The sequence below is a fragment of the Chamaea fasciata genome, unplaced genomic scaffold, assembly GCF_029207755.1.
Source record: "Chamaea fasciata isolate MVZ Bird 193981 ecotype frontalis unplaced genomic scaffold, bChaFas1.0.hap1 SCAF_8, whole genome shotgun sequence".
In the NCBI taxonomy this organism is placed as follows: domain Eukaryota; kingdom Metazoa; phylum Chordata; class Aves; order Passeriformes; family Sylviidae; genus Chamaea; species Chamaea fasciata.
In genome coordinates, this window is record NW_027094093.1 from 4,009,432 (window position 1) to 4,025,619 (window position 16,188).

Sequence of the window (16,188 nt, forward strand, 5' to 3'; positions counted from 1 at the left end):
TTTGTCTCACACTTAATGCAAGCCTCCACTTTTAGCAAAACTCCAAGAGAAGGCTGCAGGGCAGTGCCTGAACATGAAGGTCCTTAAACGTGGGTGTTGCTTGATGAGCGGTGAGCACAGGGAGGGCTCCCAGCCCAGCCCCACGCACTTTGGGACCCGCTCTCGAGAGCATTTCAGGAGGGTTAAAGCCTTCCCACGGCAGGGAGGTGGCCAAAATCAAGTCCCTCAGCGTGCCCATAAGCTTGTCTAATCCTTCCCTTCCCGCTCCACGCTCTCCCATTTGGTGGTGCTCCCAGCACAGCCTCCTGCCCCTGAGGCATTCGTGCGCTGTGAACAAGATATTCTGTCAACAGCAACACCCAAACAGGACAGGAAAGCTATTTTATCGTGTTGGAAATTCATTTCATCTCCGGGGACCTTGCCTCCTTACGTATTTTGCTGTTCTAAAAATTACTTCGTCCCATTTCTATAACTTGAAAGAGCCTCTTTGGCAAATAATACACAGAAAAGGGAAAATTGAATGTACCTGAGAACAAAAAAATACAAAAAAAGCACATGCAGAACAGAAAAGGAGGGCAATGCATTGCATTAAATGAAGTCTGATAGCTTGAACTTCAGATTCAGCGAGGTCTAATAGTAAGGGACATTTGGCAAAATTCCCCTAATAAATTTATAATTAACCAGCAGAAAGCACTGCTCCAGTCAGATTTCTATTCTGCGGTGAAATTAGATAACAGCCAAATAATCACAGTCCTTGAAAGAGAGTGCTGTGAATGCAGGAGAAAAAGGTTGCAAAACTTCATGCCTTACCTTTGGGATTAAAGTGCTTATTTGCCTCAATTCCTGGTAATTTATGTAACACAATATGTATTACTGGGAAAGTAGCCCATTATAACACTGTATTTATTTTTCTGGCAGAGCTCTGCTGTGTGTATTTAAGTAGAAGCTGTGTGTTTATTGAGCCTGTGGAAACTTCCACTCCCAGGCAGACACTGAGCAGCGCGCGAAGACGCAGCACTGAGTTAATAAAACGCTCTCAGACAAAAAGCACAAAGTTTTGAGGCCACCCCTGGCTGCTGTGGTGTTGGACACAGGTCTGGCCGCCTGATGCCAGCCTGGGAAACAGTAAGAACCTAATTTCTTTTACCATGTTTTGTACCAAGTGCACACAGACAGGGCTTTACAGAAGGAAGACTCTCTCCAGTGCCGTGGTTGGTTAGAACTCTCCGGCACAAACAAACAAAAAAGAAATAGAATCAATTACCTCTTGGTGTTTGATTGATTCCAATGCTACTCAAACTCGGGATCTATTTCGATGAACATTGAGAATACTAAATATGATTGACAACAGCTTTATACGTTTTTGTGAGTGAATAGCCCAAGTTACTGAATTAATAATATTCTACTTAGGCTTTCATTAGAAGGCGTGAAAACACGGCCAAGAATCTATCTCCTTTTTTATTGGCTTGAGACACAAATAATTAATCTGCTCATTATTACACTGAAGATTTAGTCTCTTAATGTCTTGCATTTCTTTGAACAAATCTAGTGTTCTATGAGAAGTATTATTATTTGTATTATTTTCTGATTCCAGATGAAGGGGTTTTGGTGTGAAGCTTTAATTTTTTTGAAGGAAAGCTAAAACAGTAAGACATAAAATCTGTACTTAAGAATGGTTTATGGTCTTTTTGTAAGATTGTAATATATTCTTCAGTCCCTTTTACTATGTAGGCTCGGCTGTAGCTCATCAAGGTATCTTTAAAATCTCACTGCTCAACAGATGATTGTTGGCAGCACAGGGCACGTTTCTGCTCATGGCAACAGATGCTTCAAAAGCTCACTTTCCACTGAAATTGGGTTACAAATCAATTTTGGTAACTTGTTTCAGCAACTTTAGTTTGAACAGAAGCCTGTTACTTACAATCCAAATTTTTCAGAAGTGGGATGCATTTTTATATGTTTCAAATTTGGATTACGTTTCATTTGACAAGGATTGTACCTCCCCAAGGTTAGAGTTGGGTCAATAAAAATGACTTTGAAAGTCATGGGACAGAAGAAGATTTAGGCTTTTACCAAAATGTAGATCTTAAGTGCCCTTTTGATCAGCTCGATCAAAACAGACCAAGTCAATTACAAGGTCTTGCTTGAAAAAGTGTGTAACAGAGTGATGCCAGGGTATGATCTAAAGTAATCCTGGCTTAATTAGAAATTCTCACCCCAGCTGTCAGTCAGAAATGACGCATTTGCTAACACCGGTCTAAACATTCTGGGCATTCCCAGAACATCTGTAACGCACCAGTGGGATTTGGTCCCACATTGGTCCCCACCCCGAGCACGACACAGGAGCACACACCTTGCACTCTGTGTTTCAAAATCCAGGTTTAGTTCTTTCCTCTGCCTCTGGAAAATCAACGCCCGCGTATCAAACCCATCCATTTGTGGCTGCGGCTTCTAACTTTCCCATCAAGTGTGTGTGCGTGCAGAAAACCAATTCCATCAGCCAAAGGAACAGCTTTGTGCAGCTCGGTGCTCCCAGCACTCGGAGCGACAGCATCTGAAGTAGTTCCCCTCCAGCTCTTGTATTTCACAGTGATGGAATAAGAGGCTGTTCCAGTCCTTCAGTCGGGAGCTAGAACACAAACTCCTCCTCCTTGGAAATGCCTGTGTCTCCCTTGCAACACACAGAAAGCAGAGCCACCTATCCCAGAATTCCGAACCTCAGTCCAGCAGCAAGGCGCACTCGGGTTCACAAAGGTGCACGGTGATTCTTAAATTATTTTTTTGACTCTTATGTTGCAGTGCACCTCCACACCTGAGGAAGTGTTTCCATATTAGGAAAAGAGTTTAATATGGAGTTTAACTCCTGGAACTTTTAAGGAAGAAGAACCAGAAACTTCCATGCTTTTCTCACTGTAACTGGTTCAGTGCCAGGACAAAAGCACCTGTTGGTATCTTCAGCTATTCCTCAAGAAACGCAGCTATTTTCTATTGGGCAGCACGCAAAAAACCCTCCCAAATCCTTGACTACTTAAGAGAGAGCACAAAGATTTTCGGGGTGTATTAGCAGGTGCAAGGGACCTCCCTGCACTGTGCATGGCTTTCATTCTTTTGTTCCGTAGAGTTTGTTATTTTCTCCTTAATTAAAACCTTTTTGCTTTTTCAAAACACACCCAATCAGCCGTCTCCCTAATTATTGTCAAGCCATTTCTGGGAGGCTCCTGGTCAACCCTCAGAACCCGATACACCTTCGTGGGGCTCATACCACACTGGCCTCACGCAGCCTGTATCACTCTTACCCTTGCTCAGCACTTTGAGCGAATCAAGTTTCCTCAGGGGATTTTTTTTTTTTTTTTGTTGGACAGGTGAAGACAGCAGCATCAGAAATCATTTCTCGAAAAGCAGAGCCTTGTTTCATGAACTGATTCTCTCCTCCCCCCTCCAGGCTCAAGGGTACGAGCTAATCAGATCAGCGCAGGCTCGGTAATAATGAAAGAGCTGTAACCCATTTCAGAAGGCATTAAACAGTGCAGGACAAGGAGGGTGTTTGCTGCTCGGCAATTCTGCCGCTGAATAAGCACAGCCTCTCCCCTGGGACAGCGCCTTCTCCTCAATTACCACATCAGCTGACATCAGAGCTGAGCTCATGGCCTGCTCCACACTCTGTATGAAGCTGCCATGATCTTATTATTTGTGTCTTTTTTTTTTTTTTAATTATAAAAACTTTACCTCTAAAACCACTGCCTTTTCAGGCTAGCCCTGAACAAGTAAATGCAGATTAATGTCTCGATCCCTCCTTGCTTCTGAAAGACAACAGCACGCACGTGTTTCGATGGATCGCTGTCAAGTGATTTAATTTTTTGTGTCCGTATATTAAGGTTTATGTGAGAACTATTCAAACAGGTTATTTTACAGTTTTAAGCTTCTGCTGTTCAAATAAAATATTGCGGAGAAGATGAGCCATCTGCACTCCACACTTAGATCCCTTTTATGATGTATTCCAACCACCCTGAAGCATTTGTTATTTCTTTCATTCTCTTGTCATCGTTTCTTTCACTCTTCTACACGAGCACGTTAATAAAGAAAGAATATGGCATTATATGCACAACTACTGACTGGTGAGTCATAACGCAGAAAATAACAAATGCGACAATAAAAAACAGAATTTGAAATATATTTACACCAGAAGACCAAATAAACTTATTACGTTGTGCTGGAACACACATTTTCTTTGGGAGGCTGATCTGATCTATTTCTTCTGAAAACCCACAGACAATGTAAGAAATAATTGGAGTTTCTTTTACAAGAGCTTAAGCCTGTAACAGTGGATCATAGCGCACTTTTAAAAAATGCCACTCCTGGAACACTAAAGCCTAAAATACCTCGCCAAAGCCTACTAGGCCCATCCCACCAAGCTGTATCACATCATATTCCCTATAAATTCACATATTCAGGATGAGATTTCCAAACCGCCCGGACAAGGCAGAGTCTGACATTCCTGCAGCTGTTGGGTACCTGAATAACGGGATTTTCCCACATGCCAACGTGGTTGCACCAAGATATTTACAATCAACCCCTTGGGCTCTTTGAAAGATCCAACTCTGGGTGTACTAAATGAAGGGCTGCCGAGGGAGAACATTGTTCTGTGCTGTCACCAGACCCAGGGAGCAGCAGATGAGGAGAACAAGAAGTGACTCTCGGACTTCTCTTTGCCGGGAGCTGCGTTAAATTGCATGACGGCTGACCCAGGTCTGCACTAGCACAAAGTTCTTGCCTTTCTTCAAAAAAAAACCCCAAAAAAACCCCAACACTGCTGGAAAACTACCAACAAAAGGGAAAAACTGAAACAAGAACTACACAGGAGGCCAGCAGAATAAATCTATAGAGCTCAACTATGTCCACACAGTGGCCAAAAAACTGACTCAAATCAGCTTTCAGCCCCCCAAAAAACACCAAACCCAAACCTAGCAAACTCCCTGCACCCCAAAAAAAGCCCCAAAACGCCACCATCATTTTACCTCAGGATCCATTTGCTGGTCTAGCTTATAGTGATGAAATTCTATATAGGATACAGAAAGCAGTACTGGCGCTCCATAATTTCACTACCTCTTAATTTTTTTTTGTTGTTTATTAATTTTTAAATTTATTTTTAATATATTTCTTTTATGTTTAATCGCAACCCACGTGCAGAAAAAGCACTGTGGCTCTTGCCAGATGTTATTTTCCTCCACATTTTAAATTTACTGAAACTTCTTTAGACCTATTAAACAAGCAAATTCTTTTTGAAAACAGTACAACAAGCCTAAGATGCAATAAATATAAGCACTTCAATATTTAAGTGAGGAAAATGAATTTCAGTGTGCCTTCAAATTGGTTTTCTTCAGTGCAGAGTTTCTTTCATTGTCCAAATAAAACGGATTTGAGAGGGTGGCAGCTTTAAGGAGTCATGCAGCACTATTCAATGGTTCTGAGAACTTGGGAAGGAATTATGAATAATGGATTTGCTGTGCTCTTAGACGTGAAGCCACAACACAAACAGTGTCATTGGAGGTTCTCTAACAAGCATCTACCGGAGTGAAGAATAAAGAGCCTGGTCCACCCACTGAAGCTACAGGTGCAGGAATGTTTGTTCAGGTCAGTGACTGAACACAGAATGGGAAGAGCTGAATTCCCAGGGATACCTCCCACCACTCTGACCTGCTACCTTCTCACCATTTTTAGATCATGCACCACCCCCGTTCTCCCAAAAACAGAGCCGGGAAAGGGCTGGATTTCCTTTTGCCAACAGCTGGAGGAAGGAAGAGATTAACTTGAAACACAAGCACAAAATGTAAGAGTAGTGATTTGGTCTCCTCCTTTCCTAGATGTGAACGCTTTGGTCCACGGTCCTTTTTGTTCCAACTTTCCCTGTTAATAGCACGCTTTTCTGTCACTATAATTACATTTGTCTAATCCCAGTGTGCACCCAAAATAAGTGTCACTGGGTGAGAAGAGTATCCACTGTTCTCCAGGGAAAGAGAGGCCTTTGCAAGTCACTACTAAAATCTTCAGCTGCACACAACAAAGCTCAGTTTACAACTGCTGAAGGTGCTGAATATGGAATCAAAGTACTGTCGAACCCTGACTGATAACCTGATTTGGATCACTTAGAAGGCTGACACACTCAGAATAAGGTTTTCATCAACCCACAACGCCAGCTGCTAACTTCACACCTAGCACTGCATGTGCCCAAACCCTAATTTCAATCTTAACCTTCCAAGGTCAGCTAACATCTGAATTACTATGAAACAAACCCTGATATTTAAAAAAAAAAAAATCTAACAAGGGCTTTTAAAGGAGAAGAACGTAACTGCAGATCACACAGAGAATTTTAACTTTTTTCCTTGAATTTCAGAGCAGGGCTATGAGTTTGACTACAGCTCTGTTCCCAGTGTGCAGCAAACTCCCGTGCCCTTTATGCCACAGAAACGCCTTGTGACCGTCTGCTCTGTATTAAATAATTCACAAATTTTGTTGACATTTTACTGCAGTCTCCATATTAAGATTCCATTATCTAGAATGTTTGTGTTGGTGACAGAAATACGCTTGAAAGAGACACTAAAGTATAAAGAAATTCACTGGGTTTGCATCAAGTGGATAATTCCAATACATATTTAATAGGTTTCTCACAGACACACACGCCTTTGCAGGCTCCGAGTTCAGTAAATAGATGCATAAAAATTGTCTTGCAGATGGTGAATTGATTCCTAGCTGGGAAAGATATTGGTCAGCCTAGAACAAGGTTTTCGTGTGATGATGTGTCTCAATTCACATCAGAAAACCTACAAACACTGAAGTGCAGAAGGGTAATTGCCAACATTTTTATTTGCTTCACCCTGATCTTCACCTCCATCAGGGCAAAACCCTCCTCATTTTCCTGGGAAGTGTCAGAGTGGTCATATCTGCTGTATTCACAGGCTTAACCACTTGGATCACGAGGGAACAGACCTTACAGCTCTCAGTCTGCTTGAGGATTTGGAGCTCTGTCTCAAAGAATAATCCACACAGGGCACCAAAGAAACTGTGTTACCTGTATGATCCAACCACTTAGGGAAGTGCAAAGAGTGAGGACAGAAATGAGCCCCAAGTTTTTGAGATCACTATTTGGGCTGGAAACAGTATTTATTTACATCTTAAGGAAGTCCAAACACAATTCAGCGTCTTCCAACAGCAATTAAAGACCCGGGGCACTTTCTTTGCATGCAGAATTAATTGTTAAAGGACTAAGATGCGACTTGTGTTCATTTTCCAGCTGAGGCTAATCAAAGATGAATAGAGTTTGCTCTAACGGGATGCACAACTAGAGTTCCGGCACTTGGGAGAGAAAACAATCTTGTCTAACATCTGAACCCTTAAAAGAAAACAATAAAAAGGAAGACAAATAAAACCCAAAAGCATCACACACAGACACATCTGAAGACTGCCTGGAGCCAGAGGACAAGAACTCGAAGAAATTACAAGAGGAATATACATGTATTAAGGCATCCAGTACAGCAGACTTTTACTTTGAAATCAAACGACCGATGCATCTAACTTCAAACCAAGAGACGGCAGCAGCTAAAACTAGATCACACTCAGGCGGATAGGTGGACATGCCTGCCCGAGTATTGCTGCTTATGAGCTGTAAGATGTATCCCTGTTCTTCTTGGCTCACCGGGAGACAAGTAGGGAAATAACCTCCAATTCCCTGTGCCGCAGCACACGGGCATTCCGGGTGACAGTGCTCCACCTGATCGTGGATCACAGACTGTGCGTGTAAAAGTTGCACTAACTGCTACTGACAGGAGGTGGGAGTGATGGAGATACATCATCTTAATGAGCTGTTGTCCTCCCTGAGTTCTGTAATCGTATCTGACAGTTTTCACTGCTCTAGGAATTACTCTGTTGGTACATTTAATTTCTGGTTTGGTGGAGATACTGTAAGTCAGTATTTCTAGGAAAACAGCTTAGGTTAAAAAAAAAAAAAAGCCCGCCAGTAATGAGGGACTGTAACACGAGGGAGAAAGAAAACAACTGGATAATGAGCCTGGATGTGGAGTGGAAAACTGTAATCTGACTTCAGTTGTGCCGAGTGCCTGCAGTGCTGATCCTCTGCATTTGAATTCCGAATGTAGGGCAGTGGAAACACCCTGTCAAGATCCGACTAACATTCTGCAGGTTATAATACCTGCACACTTGTAAATAACACAAAGAATTCAACTTGCACGTTCTCAAAGAGAGAAAAAAACAGCGCCTGAGTTTCCTCCAGCGCACACAATCCCAGCAGACTCAGCTTTTTGGACCTGCCAGCTGCTCTGGTTAGGATTTGGTAGAAGGAAGCCTCAGTTTTACCTCCCTCATTCCTCCTGCTCCTGAAGCAGCTTCCAGGGAATCGAGGTGGTGTTTGGACAAGTGAGGGACACCAAGCACAAAGGTGTTCAACTCCCAGACCAGCACATTTCCTCACCAGCTCAAATACACTTCCTGCTGTCCAACAGGAGCCTCTCAGCCACCTACACATGATTTAGGAATTCTGGCCTAAAGGTGGAGAACTAGAACATTAAAAAACCCTAGCAACTGCATCCAGCATGTTTTTTCCAAGCCATACTGGATGCTGAAACAATGGAAGCAAGGAAACTTCCGAGACCAGAAAATGATACGCCCTTTTATGTAAATCAAGTGCAACTTTCTCAACTATCTTTTCATGAAAGAAATATTATGCAGCTAATTATGGTAGACTTCAGGTAAGCCTGCTTAGAAATATCTGCAGAACTCAGGCGTTTTAGAAAGCCGCTCCATTTTCAGCTTCAGTTATAAAAAAAATAAAGTAGTAACTTGATTTTTCACCCCCTCCATCAATCAAAACCTGCGTTGTGCAGTTCAAGACCAGTAGCAGAAATCAGAAAGCAAAGCACTTACATTCCTGTGTATTCAAAGCCTTAGGAAAAAAAAAGTCAAGATATTCTCAATTAAAAAGACAAATCATCACTTTAACTACTAAGATCTATAAATATGCCTCCTGTGCACAGGCTAAATTGCCACAGATGGTTCCAGTAAAAGCCAGAGAGAACACGGATTTATCTAGACCAGCAGCCAACAGCCACCAGTACAAATATTTCAGCACAAGTTACACAACTCCTGTCATGTTTTACAGAGCAATTAATAATCACACAAACATCTATTTCTCGTGGATCTACATTATTACTGAAAATCCAATACTGATTTTCTTTCTTCCCACCCAGTAGGAAGATTTGAAGACAACTAATCCTGACAGATTTTTAACGTCCCCAAGGAACGGAAAGTCGGAGTTTTAATGATGGCTTCAGCTGTAACTCACCCTACGGCCTCGAGTAAAGCCCTTCACCTCTTTGTTTATTTCACCAGATGTAAATAATGGTATGGCTTGCCCAGCTCAGGCATTCCATGGGAGTCAGCTAAGATTTTTCTGGCCTTCGGGACCTGCAAATATGTGACCATAATAAACATTTCTCATTACTGATGCACGTTGTCTTGTACTAAATCCACAGCGTGATTTAAGTTGACAACATGGAGTTCAAGCTAAACTTCCTGTAAAGTTTTGTACTTCAAGCTTCATCTTATCCAGTATTATGAAGATCTAGTTATATCCTCCCCTTAACTGAATAGCTCTGCTTTGAATAGAATTTTTTCCTTGATAATTCACATTTTCAAATTGATTTTTTTTTTACAATTGGCTCTCTGGGAATTATAACAACGAGATTTTAGACTTTCCTGATCCTGAAAAATGTGTTATGGAATTGTAGCGTAATTATAAATTTGGAAGACTTGGGCATAGGCCTGGTTTTGATTTGAAGGATTAATAGCAGCTTGTCTCTCCAGTGCTCCTTGGAGGATTCCAAAGGGAATTTTCCTTTATCAAAATGGCAAGCATTTCCTGCTGTGCTGTCAGGAGAGACATTACAAACTACCCAAAAATGGTCCTTCCACATTTCCTCTGAGTTCTTCTACCTGCCTTCTAATTTCCTGGAGGACATATGTCTTCTCTGAAAATAGATTAGCTCCACTTTTACTGGAATCAATTAGACGTGGGATCTGGCCAGATGAGCTTTGTGGCTTGTGTCCCAGCCAGTCAGACAAGTGTCACTTCAAAAGGGGGATCAGGACAAGGACTGGCCACACACACACACACTGTGAAAATACAGCTCCAGTTTGAAACTAGAAAATCTTTGGGTTCCTTCAGAGGCGATTTTTCAGAATACTGATATGGATGCATTTGGTGTGGTGAAAAAACCCCTACAAACCTGCAAGTACATGTTGCATTTCAGAGCTGTCCATTGCTTAAGGGAAAAGGAAGAGAAAGAAACAAGAGGATGAATGTCAAGGATGGCAGGAGAAGCCAGGCTAAACCCTGGGCTCTCATGGTACAAAACAGAGAGTGTGACCAATCCACTTGGCAACTCCAGCTACCTGAAATCACCACTTTAATGAAAACAGAGGGGAAAAAAAACCATCCCGGAGTATAACAGCAGTTTAAAATCAACTTAACCATGTCTTGCACTGCACGCACTCAAGGTGCCATCAGAGAACATAAAACACATGCCGTGCCATCACTGCATGGTATCGTTCCATGGTATCATTCCAAGGAAAGCCATGGCTGATGCGGGGCTTCTAATTAAACAAAATCCATCCCTGCTTGATTTCTTTAAATACTAACTCTAAATTTTCCAAAGTTTAATGCTTCTTATGAGGAGATATGAAACTATAAACAGCAGTTTCCAAGTGGAGAGAAGTCACAAGAGAATTTTAATAGGGGCTTCAGAGCAAAAGAAGAATTTATTTATAAAAACTAGCAATTGATGTCAGACACATCTGGCACTTGGACAAAGAAGTGAAAATGTCTGCTCCTGTTGCAGAGAAGCAAAAGGTGTCAGTAATCGTTTTGTATATTTGGAAATAACTAAAACAATATGTTAACACCTCAGTAAGAGGACACTATCCTGGAGGCTGTACAGGAGAATTAGCAACACTCACGATTAGTCACTTCTAAAATTTGCACCTGAACAAAGGCACCAACAGACACTAGAAATGACTGAAGACTGAAGCAAACACGCGTTTTAAAATTTTAAAAGCAAATTTGATTATGGGAGAAGTTTCCGTGAGTAGACAAAAATTGCCATGTTAATGGGAAAGGAAAACAAGTGAGTGATGGATTGTGGAACAGCAACTAGAAATGGCTCCAATTCATAAACGCTTCCTCGCCCTGGGAAGGACAGTACAATTGCATTTCTTGCTGGCCTAATTCCACATAATTTGTGCTACTGAAAGGAAGCAGAGAAAAATGGAGAACTGGTCTAACGAGTGCGGAATGGATCAGCTGGAGAAAACCAATTCTGACTGTTCTAACTGCTGCAAACAATTTCTCAAGCTCAAAGCAAAAATAACAATGTTTGCATTTAACGTTCGCTTTCGAGCATATGTCTGCAAAGCTAAACAACTGCCTGTGTTTACATGGGATACATGATGCTCAGCTTGATTTGCATATCAGAGATCAGGCTGTAAATCTCCGATGATATTTACCACCGGATAATTGAAATTAATCCTGCCAAAATGACTTTGACAGTGCTGAATTTACAGTCGGAGAAAACATCCCTGGAACTGCCTGCTGCGCTAGAACGTAGCTGGCTGTACATTTTCAACCTGAGCTACGCTGCTGAATGAAATCCTGGCCACAAATTATAAACCTCTCCCTTTCTTCTCCAACTTCCTATTTCCATAATCATTAAGAAGCGGGGATAATTTTGAAGGCAAGCGGGTATGTCCCTGTTTTGCTGGTTTGGTTTCAATTTTTCTAGGCACATGAGTTACCTCCTGTCCCCTGCGCTCCCCGTCCCAATGTTACACCACTTTCTTTTTCATTTCCTTTAAAAGCAACCAATTATCCCAGCAGGAAGCATCAGGAAGTTCCAACAGAAGAACTCAGACTCCCTCAAGTCTTTCAGTAACTCGGATCATGGCTGCGCCTCAGCTTGTGTCTGTGTTTCCAGGGAAAAAGGAAGGGGCTTGGATTTTTGTTTCTTTGCTTTCTGTTTTATTTCTTAAACTCAGCTTGTATCTTTGAATAGAAGGCACCTAAGTTGTCCAGAAGGACATTGTTTACTACAAAGCTACCTCACATTACCCTCCTGGCAGGAATGTCATTTGTGGCTTGATAAGTGATTGAAACTTCCAGTATACACAGAAGAAAAACATTTGTAAATAATAAAAAAAAGACCCAAACAAAACCCCAGCAGTAATTTCATGTTCTAAGAAAATAAAATTCAAATATTTAGTACCCAGAACTTCCTTAGCATTGGCAAACAATTATGCAATGTATTAAAACTGCTGGCAACCTTTTCTTAATAAAGAGATGTTGCATCTTATATTGTTTGGATTCCAGTAATGTCTTTGATGATTGTTCAAATTGCACCTCGGATTTTGGTGCTAACAGACAGCAAATAGCCTCCCCAGTTTCTTGACACCAAATTTACAACTACAGAGAATGATGCATACTTTCCAAAAGCAACAATTATAGAGAAGTGTGTTCCTAATGTATAAAAGAGGCTTTTTTGAGGCTTGGAAATAAAAAGGCAACTGTCACCCACTACAGAAATGGATGTATTTTCATTTGTCGCATTTATTGAAAACATACCTCTTTCAGAGAGGTGGCAGTGATGACTCTGATATCCTTCTTGCTTCTTTTTCCCTACAATCTGCTGCTCTCCAGGCCCGTTCAATTTGAAAGCAGGCATCCATCCAAGGATGTAATATTGAGGAAGAAAGACAGCTCTCATTTATAAAATCTTAATTCCTTGTTAGTGGAAAGCATAAACCCACTAGATTGACTGTGATCACTGATTACTATCCTCCCACAAGAATGTTATCTTGGGCTCAGTCCCCTGCCCAGAGCTTGTGGCACCTGGACAGGAAGAACGCTGATGGTGGCACCTGGCTGAGCACCTGTTCTGCGGGGATGGGAAGAAAAATAACTTTCCAAGCATCATGAACCATGGAAGGCTGGCTCCATGTCCCTGTTGTCACACAGCCCCAGGCTGGCAGGGAGGCTGAAGGAGGGCCCACATTCCTGCGGTGGCTGTGTTCACACTGGAGAGCTCCAGGCTGGCGGCACATTTCCAGGGGACACCCTGGGAACAGCAGGGATTAGTGCTGCACCACTGGGCCACGAGGCTCAGCAAGCAGCACTTCCCAGTCCAAACTCACTGCAGGCTCTTCTGTAGAGCAGCTCCAAACCTAAGAGCAGCAATTTAACAGTCCAGTGGAAACCACCAGCTCATTTATCTGTCCACAGCCTTCCCCGCTTTCCAAATCTTGCCGTTCCTCCTGCACAGGCTGATCTTTCACTTGAATGAGCCAACGTGGGCATAAGGCCCAGCTGCAGCTGAGTGTTCTGCAGAACCAGGATGGCTTAAGCTTGAAACAGCCACATCTTGTCCCAAAACCCCTTGTAGAGGAACTCTTCAAGAGTGCGTCATTTCTGCACAGCCCTCGTTTCATACCGAGTGCCTACGCCACACAGAGCTCTACAAATCCACCTGAACCAACCACAGCAGATCTCACCTGGTTATGCACTGAGGCAACAAACAGCACCCAGCACATGGCTTTTCCTGGGAACACACCACAAATCCAGCAGTGAGGGATTTGTTTGGTTTTTTTTTTCCAAACTGTGAATACATCTTATTTTAATCAGACTATGTCACATTTTTATACGACTTCCTGCTGCCTGTAGCTACTGGGATTTTGCATTGTTTGGTGTTTCAATGATTCCGCATGGATAGTCAGCCTTTCACATCATGGCTGGGATGTTACTCTCTTATTTTCAGAGGCAAAGCACAGCTCAGATAGGCTGGAGGCAGAAATGGGAGTTGGTGATGAGTGCGAGTGGGAGGCACCATGGGTTGGTGGTGAAGGCTTGCTTTGATTCCTCTGACTACAAAAGCTTCCTCGGTAGAGAAAGCATTTTCAACTGTCTAAACAAAACCTTTGTCTATGCAAATTCAAACCCATTCTGACATAAAACTAAAGCTATTGTTAGTATTCTTTCTTAAAGGTCATGAATATGCCATAAAGGATGATCAGAGCATTAGAACCATACAACAGGTTAAGAAAAGAGGCAACAATACGTTAGATTTTTGCTGTTTCCATTTCTAAGGAAAACACTGACCATTAATGTCTATTACTGATAGCAACGGTGGAAGCATCATCTGTTCCCAGGACTGGCTGGCCATTTCTCTCAAAAAAGCCACCTCTCAGCTGGCTTGAACTTTGCCAAACCTTAACTACTTGGTTTGTTTTTGTTGGTTTGTTTTTGTTGTTGTTTGTTTGTTTGCTGGTTTGTTTTTTTTTTTCCCAAAATAATTTGGAATAAATCATGAAAGGATTGGTTGGTTATCCCGTTTTGCAAACAGTATTTTTAATATCATTTAATGCTTCCTCAATTCACGGTTTGAAATCAAGACTGGAAATCCAATACTGACAGAGTTTTAATTAACTCTCAATGGAATCTGGATGAACTGCAACACTTTGAAAAATCTCCAATAAGGGCTCACTGCAACTGCAGTAGACTGGGAGGGATTTAGGAAAAACGAGGAGAAGAAGAAATTTTCCCTTGTTTTTTTTTTTCAGTGAAGCTTCTTCCCCTGCAGTGGCCAACAATCATGAAGGGGTATTTTATCTCATTCAAATGCAAAGGAAGAAAAAGACCGATAGGAAATGGAAAAATCCATTAGACTGCATAATAAAGAAGCAGGGAAAAGGCCTATAGGACTGGAAACTTCTCTGTGGCCTGATGACATTCAGCTGTTAAAAATCAGACCACTACAGTACAGTAATTCAGGAGTCTAGTTTATAGAGAGATAGTTTGGAAAGAGATAAATCCATCCCATTTCTTCAAGGTGTTAGTTAATCAAAACTGAAGACAACCGGAGAGAGTTAAGGAACTAATAATTAATTGGTAAGCACAAATACACAGGTGTTTCTAAAAACACCGTCATAAAAATGCATTTGCCTGGATAATAAAGAAGGTATACTTTGATTTATTAATCAAGAGTCACCTTGCTGAAACACAGATAATGACTAAAATAAATTTCCACTTGGCTGATCTTGGAAGTGTCTTGTGTACTTATGAGCTTGAAACGGTATATAGAAAACTTACTGAAAGTTTTTCTCAGTTACTTGTTCAAATTACATACTGAAGTTCCATGAAGCTCTTACCTTAAAAAAAACCCCCAGCAACGAAGATTCACGGACGCCAAGTGAAAGCAAATACTTCCTTTTTGGCACTCTGTTAATTTAAGTCCTTCCTAGCTCCCTTTATCTAGTAAATCCCATCAGAGGCTGATTTTTCCAGCACTGCCTTTGATTTCCCCCTGCTCTCCGAGTGAACTCCACGAATCGATGGGGAGCTCAAACACGACCCTGGGTATTAATGAAGGCATCAATTAGTGACCGCAGAGCCTCCATACCTGTTGACATCCCAGATTTTGCTGGTGCCGTCCATGGAGGCAGAGGCCACGAAGTCCCCGCAGGAGTGCCAGGAGCAGGCGCGCACGGCGCGGGAGTGGCCGCGCAGGGTCAGGATGCAGCCGCGCCTCGACATGTCCCAGATCCGCACCGTGGTGTCACCGCTCGACGTCACCAGCTGCGTGCCACTGCTCAAGGAATAAAAACAGCTCTGAGCCAGCATGGAGGTGAGAAATGTTCAAGCAGAACACTTTAACTCTGTTTAGAAAAACAGGTTATATCGCAACTGTTGATTTTTTACCTTTAGATTCACAGAATTACCAGGTTGGAAGAGATCTTCAAGACCATCGAGTCCAACCCTTACCCTAACACCTCAACTAAACCATGGGGCCACATCCAGTCTTTCTTTAAACACATCCACCCCAGGCAGGCCATTACAGTCCTTTATCACCCTTTCTGTAAAAGACTTTTTCCCAATATCCAACCTCAATTTCCCTTGGTGCAGCTTAAGGCTGTGTCCTTTCGTTCTGTTAGTTGTTGCCTGGAGAAAGGGATCAACCACCACCTGACTACAGCCAGCTTTCAGGGAGTTGTAGAGAGCGGTAAGGTCACCTCTGAGTTTCCTTTTCTCCAGGATAAACAGCCCCAGCTCCCTCAGTCGTTCCTCACAGGGTTTGT

General features: G+C 42.2%; 1 protein-coding gene across 1 annotated transcript in view; it reads right to left on the reverse strand.

Moving 5' to 3' along the window:
• SPAG16 (sperm associated antigen 16) overlaps window positions 1-16,188 on the reverse strand; it is a 289,974-nt gene that overhangs the window by 154,236 nt on the left and 119,550 nt on the right. Inside the window, exon 4 of the mRNA XM_066189439.1 lies at window positions 15,513-15,698. Within this exon, the coding sequence (XP_066045536.1) occupies window positions 15,513-15,698 (186 nt within the window). The remainder of the gene's footprint in view (window positions 1-15,512; window positions 15,699-16,188) is intronic.